This window comes from Pomacea canaliculata, linkage group LG6, assembly GCF_003073045.1.
Source record: "Pomacea canaliculata isolate SZHN2017 linkage group LG6, ASM307304v1, whole genome shotgun sequence".
In the NCBI taxonomy this organism is placed as follows: Eukaryota; Metazoa; Mollusca; class Gastropoda; order Architaenioglossa; family Ampullariidae; genus Pomacea; species Pomacea canaliculata.
Genome location: NC_037595.1, coordinates 10,003,311 through 10,018,904, shown reverse-complemented (window position 1 = coordinate 10,018,904; position 15,594 = coordinate 10,003,311). Strand labels below are relative to the sequence as shown.

At 39.3% G+C, this 15,594-nt stretch overlaps 4 protein-coding genes across 7 annotated transcripts in view; 2 read left to right on the top strand and 2 right to left on the bottom strand.

Annotated features, from left to right (window-relative positions):
* The window catches only part of LOC112565838, a 341,939-nt gene that overhangs the window by 19,094 nt on the left and 307,251 nt on the right, over window positions 1-15,594 (top strand). The window lies entirely within an intron of this gene.
* LOC112565822 (blood vessel epicardial substance-like) overlaps window positions 1-15,594 on the bottom strand; it is a 69,808-nt gene that overhangs the window by 42,973 nt on the left and 11,241 nt on the right. The gene's annotated exons all lie outside the window — the stretch shown is intronic.
* LOC112565833 lies at window positions 8,168-11,881 on the top strand. Of its 2 annotated transcripts, none has more exons than XM_025241655.1 (6): window positions 8,168-8,726; window positions 9,567-9,722; window positions 9,935-9,994; window positions 10,768-10,809; window positions 11,203-11,352; window positions 11,525-11,881. In XM_025241655.1, the coding sequence occupies exons 1-6, from the start codon at window positions 8,636-8,638 to the stop codon at window positions 11,596-11,598; spliced, it is 573 nt and encodes a 190-aa protein (XP_025097440.1). In that variant the 5' UTR covers window positions 8,168-8,635; the 3' UTR covers window positions 11,599-11,881. The 2 variants fall into 2 exon arrangements, with proteins under 2 accessions (XP_025097440.1, XP_025097439.1); XM_025241654.1 differs by having other exon boundaries at window positions 8,177-8,726; window positions 11,203-11,392.
* On the bottom strand, window positions 11,902-15,136 carry LOC112565827 (putative nuclease HARBI1). The gene is made up of 3 exons (XM_025241640.1): window positions 14,775-15,136; window positions 14,218-14,474; window positions 11,902-13,740 (listed from the first exon to the last, which is right to left on the bottom strand). Exons 1-3 carry the CDS (start codon window positions 15,063-15,065, stop codon window positions 13,113-13,115), a joined length of 1,176 nt encoding a protein of 391 aa, XP_025097425.1. The 5' UTR covers window positions 15,066-15,136; the 3' UTR covers window positions 11,902-13,112.

Sequence of the window (15,594 nt, the reverse complement as noted above, 5' to 3'; positions counted from 1 at the left end):
TCTTTGAATCCGGACCCACCTTCTCCTCACAAGAGTTCCTTGGAAATATTCAAGCGAAAGCAGCTCATGTCTAGTTGCTGGAAGTTTACAGACTAGACCTCAACTGGCCACAGAACCTACAGACCTGCTACACCTATTTGCAATTACTGCGTCTACTGCTACTGTCAGTCACCAACAAAATATACAAGACATATTGCTGGAAAAGATGTCTGTCCATGATGTATTGACTGTTAGTATTGCTCCACATTTAGCGACCTCACCTATCAACATCTAAGGTTCTCCTCACTGCAGAGCACTCACTGAACGCAATTGCCACACGGGACATAGTTTTAATAACAAACTGATCCTGAGGGTAGTTTGTCCGGTAAAAGATGTCGACAGCACAGATTTGCATTTATCAAAGCTCCCTCTGCTTTCTGAGAACTGATTTCTTTTCTCAGAGATGAATTTCTCCACTAGTCCACCATGCAACAACAGGATTGTTGTTGTTTTTTTTTTTTCTAACATGAAGAATAACATTCTCAGTAGACAGGTCAGAATTGACTTTTGCTGTCGATCATCAATCGTTTATCTTCGACGAAAAAGGCGAGTTTTTATGAGAGAAGTTTTACAAAGAGTTTTAATTAATGCTGCTGAGACCCGCCCACAATCGAAAGCTCGAGCCTTCCTGAGAAGGACTCCATCTTGAGTAATACTGTATCACACCTTCGCGGCCGGCTTCGGACTCACTTTTTCATATTTCATATTTTCTATGTTTAGATCAGCACCATGTAGCATGGGAAGCCAGAGGACAGACGTTTCCTCCCCAGAAGAAAGATGATTTCGGCTTGTCCAGCTCACTTCCGGGTCTATCCCAAAGTTGTTCACAAACAGCTTCCGGTCTGCTGGGAGTGGGTTTGTCACACGCTGGTCTCCACTGTCATGGGCGAAACAGCCTGAGTGCCCCCCGCAGGCTCGGCTGTTGATTTGCATGCTGCGGGGGAAAAAAAGAAAAAAAAAATTAAGAAAAAGAGAAGTATAGAAAAAATGTGAAGAACAAAGAGAAATAGAGTGAGGAGAGAGATTGTTTACAAAAGAGAAGTAGACGAAGGAAAAGAGACGGGAAAGAAGTAGAAAAAGGAAAAAGAGGCAATTATAAACTAGAAAGAAGGGGAAGAAAACTTGTAAAAGGGTAGACAACTATAAAAGAGAGAAATAGTAAAGAAGAGAATGAGAAAACAAGAAAAGAAGAGGACGAAAATAAATAGGGAAGAGGGCGAGTAAGAAAAAAAAGAGGTAAGAGAGAGAAGGATGAAAACAGAAAAATGAAAATCATAGAAAACAGAGAAAAGAAGTATTAATATCTATAAAATTAATAGACAAGTCGCCCAATGCTCTCTTTGCCTGATTTGTCAAACGATGAGGCAGGCAGCGGTGGATTGATTTGAAACCCTGACAGTCTTATCAGAGAGGCGTGATTGCACAACCAGTCAACAAACCGCGATGGAAGAACGGAAAGAACATTTTAAAAGAAGAAGAAATCACAAATTTTAGGTGGGGGGGGGGAAATCAGAACATTTTTTTTTAAAGACAGAAGGCACAGAAAAACAGATTAGCTGCATGTGGTATAAGCATGACTTCTGCGCACTTAAAAGATGTTTTGATCCTGTATGAACTTTAAGACTGAATATCAGGTTTCTAAGACGTGATAAGAGTTGGTTTTACAATTGGACGAAACAGATTATTGTCAGGGGCACACATTCTGAAAAGGGAGTGTGAGTGTGTGTGGGCAATAACACTGAGAGCTTGTATTATCATTGGAGAGGAAGATGCTATATTGCCAGGGTTGGTGCCGATGCTTAATCGTCAGATTTTAAGTTGGTCATTGATGACCTGAACAAACAAGCTTATTGTTGAATGTGTGTGTGGTTTTGTGTGTGTGAGAGAGTGAGAGAGATAGTTGGAGAGGGTGAGCGTCTCTCTATCACCCCAGGCGCAAAATAGTTCGGCACCAGTCCTCAATAAGTGACACCATGGATGGAAAGAGAAATATAAAAAGAGATATAAGGAGGAAAAAAAACCTGCCGAACAGAATGGAGAGAGTTAACAGAGCAGATGCAGGGAAGAGAGATTTCCATTATTTAGTTCATTAAATTTAATTAATTTTTCTGGCATTCTTTTATTGTAACCTCTCGGTCTCACAGCATGTATAATGTCAACACAGGTACATAATACTGTACGGTTTGGGGATTATACCAAAGCTTCAAGACCTCATCAGCAACAAAAGGATCGGCCACTGGGGGACCAACATATCTATAACAGGGAAGCTCGCAGTTATCTACACAATGAAGATTAACAGGGTTAGTCTAAGGCATGCAGTTGTTACACAATGACTGTACCGAAAAACAGAACGCAGAGTGTGTCACATGTCAATGCGTACATAATGATGTACTGAACATTCATTATATTACATATATACATATTTTACACATATAATGTACATACAAAATGCATAACATACTTCACATTTGTAGCAAACATAAAATACATAAACACCATGCAAACATAACCTTGTAATTACTTGTCGTTACATTGTAGGTGGGCTGGTTCCGAGGCAACATGCGTATAAAATATCTTTCTCAATTTAATATAATGCTGCAATGCAGGGTTGAAGACAAGAACGACAACGAAAGCAGCAGGAAGTATTTTAACAATAAAATCACTACTACAATCTACTACAAAGCAGCATGATATACATATCAAAGAACTGCCTTTTACGAAGTCAGGGAGATGACTCCAGCTAAAACCAAGGAGGGAAAAAAAGACTTCGAGAAAGTACCGAGAAGTAAGTCAGTTTTCTCGTTTTTCATAGTTCCAAACTATTATTGCAATCTTAGGTGATGTCATGGTCTTTGCCTGTGTATCACTCTTGAGGACAGTTCTATTTAGCGAGACTCCAGAAAAACAAGTTAGACACAAAAACAAGTTACAAAACTCTGAAACAAAATAATGCTGAAGTAGATTTTTGTCCATTTTGAAAAGCAACAGGAATACAAAAATGAAATAATAAAGCATGAACCACGGGAGTAAACTATACAAGTTTTTTCACAGCGTAAATAAATAATTCAGCAAATTAACTTAGTCGATGGTAAGATGACAGCAATGTAACTGTGGCAGTAAAGGTGAATGACGATAATGATGATAAAGATAGGTATGATGATAATATCGAGGATTATAAGAACGATAATGAAGGGGACAAATTAAAAGAAATTATTAAACTATTTTCACATTCAGTACGATGGGCAGCATTTCGTCAAGCAAAAGATGCATAATAAATAATTTTTCATGGAAAATACACCGGACAGCAGCGTGGCTTTAATACAAAACAGAACAAGCGAAACATCGACTTAGAATTGAATATATAAACAGGTTACAGCGGGACTTAAGACAAATTCGAAATGAAAACGAGCTACATAGAAAACTCTGGTAACAAACAAAGCACGACTGCACGATTAACTTAGTTATTGAGAAATGATCATGTTAATCAACATTTTACATGGACTAAGTCGTTTCAGTCTTTATTGGCTTTAAAATAGTTAACACTGAACTCAATCAAGGCAAACAAAATATTGAATTTAGTCATAGACGTTATAAGATATCTTATAACGTCTATGATTTAGTCTTTCCTCTCGTTAGATACGAAAATAAAAGCTAGAAATTTGCAGAATGATCTTGTATGCTTGGTATCTGTGAGATTTCTCTCTTCTATCATTCCTCTTTTTTTTCTCCACGATTTCAACAGAAAAACCAACTAGGACTGTTGGTAAAAAGCTTAAACAAATATCAAGCATTAGACAAACAAGCATTTGCTATTTTATTGACAGCGATACACACTGAAAAATTAACTCAAATGCATTCACTTATTAACATTCAATAATAATAATACAACAAAGACTGTAATGACCGGGACTTTTGCCCATTAAAGTTTAATCTGGAAGATTTAATTTCCAGTCTGTCAAGTGAACTCCATCTGAACCTTTTTATTTTTTAAAAATCAGTCAAAATTTCTAAATAAACTTAAAATCTGTTGGTCTGTCTTCCAAGATCAACCAAGATCGTTTAAAATCAAAAGTATGTATTTTCAAGATCACACAATAACACCCATAACCCACTCTGAATATATAATTTGTAGTGTTCTATTTTTTAAGAACATGACACTCATCTTAGTTTCATGTGATTATATTCCCTGTAACGAGGAGTGCAGATGTTTATTGAAGAGTAAACGTAATACAGATGATTATGTTTTGTGCAGATGACACCCTTGAAGAATTACTAAAGTTAGCCGATGAGTACAATGTCAACCAGGTCTTTGACAACTTTAAAGAGCATGTCAATGGCATTATTGAGGATGAGCTCACAATTGGCCAAACGCTGCTTTATTTTTTTTTTTTTTTTTCCATGTTTGTTTATTCAAACATTAAAAAACAAGGGTAAACAAAATATTAACAAGAATGTACAAGTGTCAAAAACAAGAGTTCTTTTGAAATCTGGGTTACGAAAAGTCATTGTTCATTTGATGCTTTCACATAATCTTCTTTCAAGTTGCGTCGGGGTTGCAGCGAGGAGGATTTCCCCCTCTCGCTCTGTTGCTTTCACATTAGCTTACCCCACAGGTCGAGGTAGTGCTCTTCTGGCAAAGTGTCTTTGTCCTTCTTCAATCTGGCGTTGACCCTCGAGGTGAAGGCGTCTGCTATCTGGGGTGGTGATACAATGAGTCTGTGGAGGCGTGCTTTGTTTCTCAGTGTCCATATTGCTTGTTTGTACTCTGTGAGAACGATGGTTGCTGCTGTTTGGGATGCTGTCGATAGGGCGGGTGGGAGGGTGTTGAAGCGTATGCAGGCTAGTGTGGGTGCTGTGTTTGCGAGTTTGTTCAACAGTGTGGCTAGTTGCTTGTGTGCTTGCTGTAGGTGCGTGCAGTGGAAGAGGATGTGTTCTGTTGTTTCACTTTTGTTCTGGCAGAAGGAGCACATCTTTTGTTTTGTTATGCCTCTGCGGTGTAGGGTGTCTGCGACTGGGAGGATGTCGTGTGCAATTTTGAAAGACGTGTCTAAGGTGCATGGGTCTACGTGTTTGTTGCTGAGGTGTTTGAATGTGTTTGCGAAGTTTATTCGTGGGAAGGCTTGGAGTACTCTTGGGGGTATACTGCGTTTGGTTAGAAGTGCTTGATATAGAGTTTTCGTTTTCGTGTCTGAGTTCAGACTGAAGTAGGGGTCTGCCGCGAGAAGGTTGTTGAGAGCTGTGCGGCAAGCCTGGTAGAAAGGGGGTATGTCTTCGGTGCTGTGTGGATGCTTGTTGGTGAAGGGGTAGTTGCTGAACCTCCTCCTCAGGTCTAGCCCCAACCATAGGTGGCCGTAGTGTGTCCAGTCCTGTTCGTCATTGCCGAACAGTCCTGTCACCTGGGCCAGGATGTGGCTTTCCGTCTTGGAGGGTATGTTCAGCAGGCCCTATCCCTCCTTCTTTGGGTGCAAGTAGAGGGTCTTCCGTTTAATTGGTTCGTGACCATCATTCCATAGAAAACGGAAGATGGCCCTTTCTATTTGTGTGGTGTAGTGTGGTGGTATTGGTAATACTGAGGATAGGTACCACAGTTTTGACAAGACTGTGGTGTTTATGATGTTGGCTTTTCATATAGTGAGATGCGGCGGAGTCTGGAGAGATTCAGTGTTGCAGTTATCTTTGTCAGGACTGGGTGCCAAATGTCGTCTTGTGTGACGTCACCGAAAGGCACCCGTATATTGTCAGTTTGTCCGTCATGTAATGTCTGGGGGCTTGTCGATGTCTCTCCCTCCATTTTCCTATGAGCATGCCTTTGTTTTTGTTATGTTTAGTTTGGCGCCTGAAGCCTTACTGTACTGGTGGAAGTGTGTTATCACCCTCCTGACTGACTGGTGGTTATTGAGAAAGAAGTTGCTGTCGTCTGCGTATGCAGACACTTTGCACTCCTCCGGTTTGCCCGGTATGGAGATCCCTTTAATGTGTTTGTCTTGTCTTATTTTGATGAGGACAGGTTCAAGGCATAGAATGTACAGCAAGGGAGAAAGGCTGCAGCCTTGTCTGACAGACCTGGTTATTCTGAAAGAGTCGGAAACATGAACTCTTTGCTTTAGAACACTGAGTGTTTGTTTTGGGTCAAATGTCTAGATTTAAGGTAAACGTGTCAAGAAATATGGCTTCCCTTGATAAATTACACTGTGGTACATTACAGTAGTTATAAGCTGGCTTTGTGTAAGCGAATTCACTCTGAGCAATTTATAAAAAAAGAAAGAGAATGTTACTTGTCAGCTGAACATGAAGAGCACAAGAAAATTCAAGATTGTGTGTTCTGTCACCCTCTAAGGGATATTGAGATATTAAAAATATATCCATACATGTTCATGAACATTCCTATCGTTATAAATAGTGTCTGTTATTCACATACACTCGCTGGTTGGTTTATGTCAGCTATTGAAAAACCCAACAGCAGCAACAACAACAAAAAAAAAGGAAAACTAATTCTTGGTATCATACTCTCATTCTTTCCTTCATCCAGACTCCTTGTGCATACCCACATATGTAGTCTAGTAAATTATGAAGCGACTAAGAATTGTGATGCCAGGGCTTCTGATTACGCAGAAAATTGCGTACAGTACGCATTAAAAGTTCGGAGGACCCCTTCAATTTTCATCAATGGGGTCCCAGGGGACCCCTTCAAATTTGGGCGAAGAACAGATACAACATTGGGTAGGTGTAGTGTCTGACTTCGTAGACCAACCTATTGTTGTCGTCTGCTGCAAGGCGAGAGTAACTTCCCTTGCACTGAGTTTGTTTTCCCTTACCAAGAAGAGTTCTATTGAAGGCCGATATCTTCCCACCGGGGGGAAGTGAGTGGTATCGCCCGTGCAAGGGAAGGTAGGAGTACACGAGGTGCGGACTGCCATCGGCCAGTCGTCTTCAATTACTACCCGGACAAAAGGCGGGGTGGACATCACAGGCACTGCCGACTAGCATGGCAATAAATCGTCTCCCTCACCCAGTACTTGCGGTAGGGTCTGAGCGTTGATGCGAAACGACTTCTGTCTGAACATTCTGTCGGGGTTAGGACTGACTGTATTCTCCACAAACAAAAAAAAACTAGAATTTAAAAAGGAGAGAAGAATGAACAGCGCAAATGACACAAACATAAAAACAACTGAATTGATCGCATAATGGTCGGGTTAGATAAGCGAAGAAAAGACACAGTGGGGGCACTATGTTGCAGTCGTGAATTGTTGGCCATTTGTAAAGTTCAAAGATTGGACTCAAACCGAGGTGTACTTTAGGTCAGTCATCAGGAGGAATGAACTGAAAATATTAATATTATTATCCCTCTTATGAGTAAAGAAAGATGTAAGAAGACAGTATGTCAGATAGAAGCGTTTGCTCTCACTTTCTTAGACCCTACAGCAAGTACTAGTCGGCTGAGAAAGGCGTTTTATTGCTAAATATAGTTTGCAACTGAAACTCGTTTAATTTATTTGTACAGTTTCAAACACCTTCGATCCCCCTTCATCTCATGATTTACGTAACATTCAGAATCCACTGAATGTCACTGAGCTGTGGGAGCCACGTCATGCCGAGGTTCGCTTTTCTACCTTGCGCCAGGTTTTTTTATCCCAACTTTTATACTTCTATCAATGTGCCACCTCTCGTTGATGTTTCTTACATCTCTAGTTCTCACTAACTTATTAATTGCCAGGTTACGGTCGAGAACTTCCTCTTGAATGATGGCATCTGAGGCATTCATACTTTCATACATCCTCTCCCATCCACCACCAGGTGCAGCTTATTTAACTTATTTCAAAGATGTCGTTGACATCGTGGTTAAATTCATTGCCTTAGAAACGGAAAGAAAGTGAGCACCCCAAGTACAGTGAGCATCAGCTCATCACAGATGCTTGCACAGACATCATGACACAGAAATCTCGCCGTTTCTGACTAGACATTACAGTGCTTGGTGTGCCTGAAAGGCAGTTGAACAAAGTAGTTGATTTGTTGATTTTTTTCTACATTGTAAAGGGACCCCTTAGAGTTAGCCTGGGAACCCTTAGAAATCTGAGGAAGGGGTCCCTGGGACCCCAAAGAATTTAGCCTTAGCAGAAGCCCTGGTGATGCCACTGTAGTTATTTGGATCACGTTGTTTTTAAAAAGTGGTGTTTTAATACCTGATGCCCATTCTGTGAGCACTTGACTGGAACCATCAGGGGAAGAGGAGAGTTGGGAGACTAAAGCAGACTTGGAAAAGAACAGTAGAGAGCGAGGCAAAGGACATCGGAACCTCATGGGCCCAAATGATGGGTGCTGCCCTTTACTGGGTCCGCTGGTGAGGTGTTGTTGCGGCTATATTCTCCTTGAGGAGTAACAAGATCTAAACTAAGCATTCTGTGAGGGCATGATCTGCAGAGTAGAGTCAGGGGCGTTGGTTGTGAGAATTTTAAAAATTCATTTATGATATCATTTCCATGAGCTTTGCTTTCTTTAAGCTTTTAGGTAATTGGCAACCTCACTCTCATTTAATGTCAAAGAAAATAGACCTTTGTAAATGTATAACACTTAGGAGCGGTGCGCCACTTGCGCAAAAATGGCCGCCACTGTTGTGGGCTTTAAATTTACTGATGGGATTTTCTTTAATGCTTTTTGCACGGAGGAAGAGGTGAACAGTTTACAAGGAGGTACGTATTTGTCTGATTTATACACATCATTTAATTGATTGTTTATTTGGGTTCCGTGTTTTCTTTTTTTCATTTTTTTCGTTTGATTTTATGTTCTACGAGGAAAGTTCTTAGACGCCTTTTTAAAAATAGAAGTTTACTTTTTAACTTCCATGTATTTATCTTAATATTTCATTTACACTATTGCATTCTTTTTGTTATCTTGTACATGACTGTAGTATGCATTTCGATCAGTAGTGGTGGCGTTAGGAGTACGCGGGCCGACCATCCGCGCGGGGCCGGGGTAATGGAGAACGTGTATCAATATCCCTATTGATATGATGCCGAAGCACTGATTTATATACAGTTAGATAGGCTGGATCAATTTCGTGAAATAACGCACGAATTTAGTGTTGTAATTGTTCGTAACCTTTGCCACCGTTTGTGACAGTACCGGCTTTTTCTTAAAGCGAAATAATATGGTGACGGTAACTTCATAAACTACTTGTTATTATTGTCGGGCTTAACGTGAAGACATGGGTTCAATAATTTGCTTAATTAGAACTTCTAAACGTCAAATTTTTTTTTGGTCACAACTTGTTTAACACAGCTAGCAATAAGTCATAAAGATGACGTCGGGGCGGAAGCACCTGCCTCATTTGCCACCCCATAACGCCGCCGCTGGTGCTATTAAATTGTAGCTGTGGTAACACAAGTGTAGTTGTATTGTGACCGTTTCTATGTTGTATTGCATTATCCCTTTTTTAAAATTAATATTTAAAGATTATTATTAACGGCGCTTTAGCACACAACACTTTCATAGGTAGAGACTTGAAATTGGAATAAATATGTCTGTTGCAGAACTTGGTGAATGGAGGGCACCAGGCCTGGCAGCTGAAAAGGCCAGCCAATATGGCTTACATCTCCACAGCACTTCATTTTTGAATGAAGTGAAAATTGGTGGCTTTCAGGAAGGACACCAGATTGGTGTTTTGCACCAAATTCTGAACACTGAAGGTAAGTCTGGAGAACAATACACACTGCATCTCTCTGGTTTTGGTTGTCATTACAAGAAAAAAACCACCCCAGTCAAAACTGATGTTGCTTAAACTGTCAGTGGTTGACAGTACCACTTTAGCCAGTCGTGTCTACCTACTTTACATCTTTGTTATATTCTTTCTCATCTTCACTCACCAATTAACCCCCCTTTTTTTCCCTATTTGTTGCAGAGCAAGTTTGTGTGGAAAACCAGCGAGAATGCACATCCAGTGAGAATGCACACACTGAAGGTAAGTACCAACCAAAATACAGTGGCACTGAGAGAAAAGTTATAAGTTATAAACATTACAAACATAACAGAACAAGCAATAAAAGACCTGTCGCTAAACTTTCTCCGAGGTTAGATGACGATGTCTGATTTTTGCATCAAATGAAAAAGGAAGACAGTCAATATATATTTCAGAATTGTAAATATATTGAAGACTTTTGCAGAAACTGACTAAAAAATGTACAAATGCATCAAGGATGATTATCAGCATATATCTGGTTTTAACTATAGTAATACAGACATAACATTGAAAACTTAATGCATGTACACAAATGAAGGGATAAAAATTTGCAGAACAATGGCTACCCTATAAACAAATTGTTACTGGACATAACTACTGAATTCAGAGTAGATAAAAGGTCACATGACTTTGTGATGGAAGGTATTACGAGCAGTTTTTTATATGAAAGAAATGCACAAGTTGAGATATATATTTCAGATAGCTCTGACTGGGGAAAAAACTATGTGTATACCTTTTTTTCTGGATGGCTTGCTTGGCTGAAGGATGCATGACTAAGTGACTGTAACCTTATGTGCCTATGTAGTCTGATTTATATTTTTAAATATTGTAATTTATGTTATGGATCTACCCAACAAGATAAAAAAATGTGTCAATGGTTGGCAGTACCACATCAGCCAGTGTAGTCAAGAGTACCTAATGACTTAATATCTTTTAAAATAGCTTTCTTATTTATTCTTACTGGCTGATTGATGTTTTTCAACAAATTGTTGCAGCTCAAGTTCCTTTAAGAAATGAAGAACATGTACCAACTGAAGGCATGTATCAAGTAAAATAGACATTGCATTTCTTGGTTTGGGTTGTCACTGTGCTAGAAAAACTATCCCAGTCAGAACTCATACCAAATACAAAAAGAAAAATACCATCACAAAATGTACAATAATTTCATTTCAGAAAAGGGCATATATAGGAAGTGATCTATTTTCAACTGCAAACACTTAGTACAAATAAAAAACGTCACTCAACTTTCGGTATGATTGATAGTACCACTTTACATGACAAAGTTGTACCACAGTACACCACATTTCTGAGTAAAGTATTTGTAATAAGAATGAAATTAAAAAATGGTAGAAAATATGTTACCTTCCTAAACATCTTTAAATGTACTTGTTGGCATCATACCATGAATTGAAACAAAAATGTTCTTACAGGTGTTTCAATATGGACTCACGAGAAGGTGTTACTTCTAATTGAGCTGTACAGGGAACATCGGGCACTCTTTTCAAATTCAGCGATAAAGCGCCACGAAGTGTGGCGCAAAATCGCCTCACAAATTCACGAGAAGGGCCACCATGTCACAGGTGATATGTGTGACAAGAAATTTAGATCGCTGCGAAACAGGTGTGTGGTGACATGATACTAGTTTTTCAACACATTTCTCTACCTTTATATTCTACATGCCTGCTTGTTCATAGCCATTTGTACTTTGTAACACCATTATTTTTCGTTACTGATACCACTGTTTCTTTACAGGTATAAAATTATTGCCGATGGGAATCAGTCATCGGGAAGAGGGAGAAGGAGGTGGGAGTAATTTGATCTGTTAGAAGACCTATTCACTGGAGACCCAGCTGTTCAGCCACTGTTGATGGTCGAGACGCTGACAGGAATCCGTAGGTTGCTTTTATAGTCACTCCATTTACATAACTTTTATTCACTGTGATGACATTTTCTATACTCCATAGTAAACATTGCCATACCCTAAAGGTTTAACAAGGTTCATAAATATTTCAGTTGTTGAAATATATTGAAGTGCCGTCTATTTTACAACTCAAAACATAGTACAGAAATTGAAGTGTAAACAGATTATAAGAGATGTTCTTGTTATTGTGGTTTCTTTACAGAATGAGACGACTATACACAAAAGGCACTGGGCCCATTGTCATTGGCGGCACCGTCCACATCAACATCAACATCCACCGCACAGTCCCCATCAACTCCCGCATCTCCATCAGCATCGACTGCACAGTCCACATCAGCCAAGTCCCCAAACCCTGATTTCTTGGACAGAAGGAGCAAGAAACGGAAGAGAACTGTGGCAGGACCACCACAGTGGTTTTTAGACTATGCTCAGCAGCAAAAAGAAGAAATGGGCAAATTAAGACAGGAATTTCAGGAGAAAAACCTAATCATGAAAGAGAAGAAGAATCTTCTGAAGCACAAAATTGATCTCCTGGACAAACACTTGGCTGACCAAACAAAGCTCTTCCAAGAAAAAAATGATCTCCTTAAGAGCTACATAAACAAGCTACATGCACCACCCCGTCCTGGCAGTTCAGACTAAAAAATTGAAAAAGCACAAATTCTCTGTCTGTTGTTAAACAGACATTATTTCCTCCATGTTCTACCAATTATCACGTCAATTACTGTGCAACTTCTAATTGTTTTTATTGATATGTTATTTATGTGGGTACTGTTTATTGATTTGTTTGCAGTCCTATGCTCCAGTGGGGGCAAACAGGACTACGAAGTCTGTTTAGTCGTGATGCTACATATGCAAACTTTAGGAATGAAAATAATGATTTCATGTCAAAGTTTCAGTGACTAACATTTTGTTTAAGTTATTTTTGGTGTTAACTAAGATGGGTCATTTAATATGCCATTTCCAGAGGTTTTCTTGTGTGAATATTTTTTATATGGATATTTCCTGAGTTTGGGAAATGGTCAAATTGTGAATGAAACCTATGAGTACTGCCCAAATTTTGCCAGTTGTAATCATGTGGTTGCCACATGTTATTGGACAGTATTGGCATTATGCTTTCTTGGGGAAACATTTCATCTCTCCTACTGGTCAGTTGATACTTCAAACGGGAGTGCTTATCTCTGTGGGCTGCTGAAAAGTTTCGTACAGTTTACTCCTTTTACATGTTTCTCAGTCTCTGTCTATGCTCTTTTGTGTGTGCATGCACACCCTTCTTTTTGAATGCTGTATAGATGCACAGTGTTCAGTCCTAAACACATTTTTGCAGTACCTTTTATTTAAGATACATTATTGGTTGAGAAAATAAAAACTTGAAAAAAAAAAAAAGTCTCTGTCTTTTAGTACACTGTAGCTGGTGATTTATGGTAGCGCACGTGCAATTTCTAGGCGCTTTCGAATACCGCTGGAAGCAGGTCTGTCTTCACCCTCATCTTGGTAATTATACACATCATCAACTGTAATGATCTCATCTTCATCAATGCCTCTGTTCAGAATGATAAAATTGTGTAAGACACAAGCTGCCACCATGATGACAGGGATATCTTCAACTATCTGCATGTCTACAAACTTGAGTTTTCTAAATTTTCCCTTCAATAACCCTATCGCTCGCTCTATTTCTACTCGCGTTGAGGAATGCGCCCTATTGTACTTCTTTTCACTGTCGGTCAAATGACCATTATCTCTAAAAGGCACCAAAACTGTATTTGTCAATTGATATGCAGAATCCCCTAGCAGATGAAAAGCGGGAGGCAGCGGATTATCTTGTAAATATTTACAAATTGAGCTGTTACGAAAAACCCGTGCATCGTGCACGGAACCTGGATATCCTGCACACACATCCAAAAACAAAAGGGATTTATTGCAGATAACCTGCATTTGGATACTTATGTCCTTTTTACGATTGACAAAGGAGTCCCTGTGCTGGCTTGGAGCTGTTATTTGAACATGGGTCCCATCTAGAGCTCCAATAACACCCGGAAAACCAGCTCTGCAATGTGGACAAAATAGTGATCTACTGTAAATAATATTAGTTAAAGATTAAATTTTGGCTCTAGGATCTATTCATCTTTGCAATGGTTTCAAAATGCAATTGCATATAACACTTCGACAGTTGGCAATGGTTTATAATAAAACTTGAGAGTGTCATACAGATAGCCCCTCCCAAATGTGGTACATCTATTTCTCCCACACTTGCAGTTTTTATAGTTTGAGGAATCAAAATATTAAATATAAAATTAGATTTAAGATAAATATGCAGCAATGAAAAAACACTACTAGGGTTCTTGGTGCCCACTGTACACATGTAAATTGCTAGCAGTAAAGATTTGAAAAATTGCTGTGCAGCATGGCTGCTAAGACCCCAAGAGATGGTGCAGGGCAGCTGAAGATCAATCATGAAAAATAAATGCAAACTTCTTTAAAAGAATTGTGTATATATGTATAGTAGTAATGTAGATAGCTTTACCTTGCTTGGAACTGCGACGCATTTTCATGCATTTCAGCCAGAGATGGCCACTTAATCCATTTCTTTTGATGAGATGCTAGTGTGCGGCAGATAAGATGGATTACTCTCCTAAGTGATCCTTTGCTGAGATTGAATCTGTCGCCAATCCCTCTGAAGGATTCTTGGTTCCCAAGGAACCACAATGTTGCCAGCATTTTTTTCTCCAAGCTGATTGTACGCTCCTTGGGCAACAAGGGGCCAATCCAGTTACAAAGTACCTAAGATGAAGGAACAATGAAATATGTGAAAAATATTAACATTACAGTGATGTTATGAATATGTATGTAATGAATATAAACTGCACCAATAACTTATATAGGTCTGTACCTCAGTCAATGGCAGCACTGCACTTCATAAGGATCAGCATACACTTTTACAAATGACAAACTTCCCATGCACAAATCCTATTATGTTATACTCCTCCTTCCAATACGTGCAAGCAGACTGTAAAAGCACGATACATTTTATACACTATATACTTTGAAACATAAGCCCTAGAAAGTGTTTAAAGTACTTACTTCAAAATCTGCCCTGTGCATTCGAAAATGCTGATGGAATTCTACTTCACAGTACTCCTGTACTGTTCTTTCTACATAATCTCTGATTCTTGTAGGCTTTTTCCTCTTTGGTTGACAAAGGGATGCCGCTATAAATAAACCTTCGTTGATGCTTCGATCGATGTTTTCAATTATTATTTCGTCGTCAGTTTCGTCGTCGGTGTCAGCGTGGTATGTGTAATTGTTGTCGTCGTCAAACATTTCCATCAACATCATTGCCCTCTCACTTGTTGCTTCGCTGGCAGCCGCCATTTTAACAGGCGCCCACGGTGAGCGAAGGGTATCATAGGCTCTTTAGGGCGCGAGTGAGCGCCCGCGTTACCGTACGCAGTGCAGTTTTCGTAAAAGATTGATAGATCCCTATACAAAAACTGAGGAAGAGTAAATTCTTCCGACAAGTTCCAGCCACGAGAAACGTGGTACTGAAACAAACTTTGCATATGGTAGATCAATTCCACTCAATATTCAAGGACAGGCAAAAAGGAAAAGATATGAGTGGTAAAATGAAAATGATAATTTTCTTCTTTATTCCTATATTGATCACAGTACTTTAACAGTCATTAGCAAAAATAAACATTGATCAGTATTTCTTTGCTTTCATTCTATTAAAAGTTTGAGCTTTTATTTATTAATTATAGATTATTGTCACGGACCAGTTTGTTAGGAACAGGGGGTTGTTGCCCCTGTCTTTTGTTTATATGAGTGTGTTGGTTGCATCGCGGTTTCACGTCAGAACCCGACGTCATTTTATGACGTAATTTTAGTTTGGATGAGAATTTTA

Coding starts and splice junctions, on each gene's coding strand:
- LOC112565827 (XM_025241640.1), bottom strand. CDS start 15,065: ATGGCGGCTGCCAGCGAAGCAACAAGTGAGAGGGCAATGATGTTGATG. Junction 14,475..14,774: donor TGCACAGGGCAGATTTTGAA/GTAAGTACTTTA, acceptor CCTTCATCTTAG/GTACTTTGTAACTGGATTGG. Junction 13,741..14,217: donor GCGTCGCAGTTCCAAGCAAG/GTAAAGCTATCT, acceptor TCCACATTGCAG/AGCTGGTTTTCCGGGTGTTA.
- LOC112565833 (XM_025241654.1), top strand. CDS start 8,636: ATGGCCGCCACTGTTGTGGGCTTTAAATTTACTGATGGGATTTTCTTT. Junction 9,995..10,767: donor TGAGAATGCACACACTGAAG/GTAAGTACCAAC, acceptor AAATTGTTGCAG/CTCAAGTTCCTTTAAGAAAT. Junction 11,393..11,524: donor TTTAGATCGCTGCGAAACAG/GTGTGTGGTGAC, acceptor GTTTCTTTACAG/GTATAAAATTATTGCCGATG.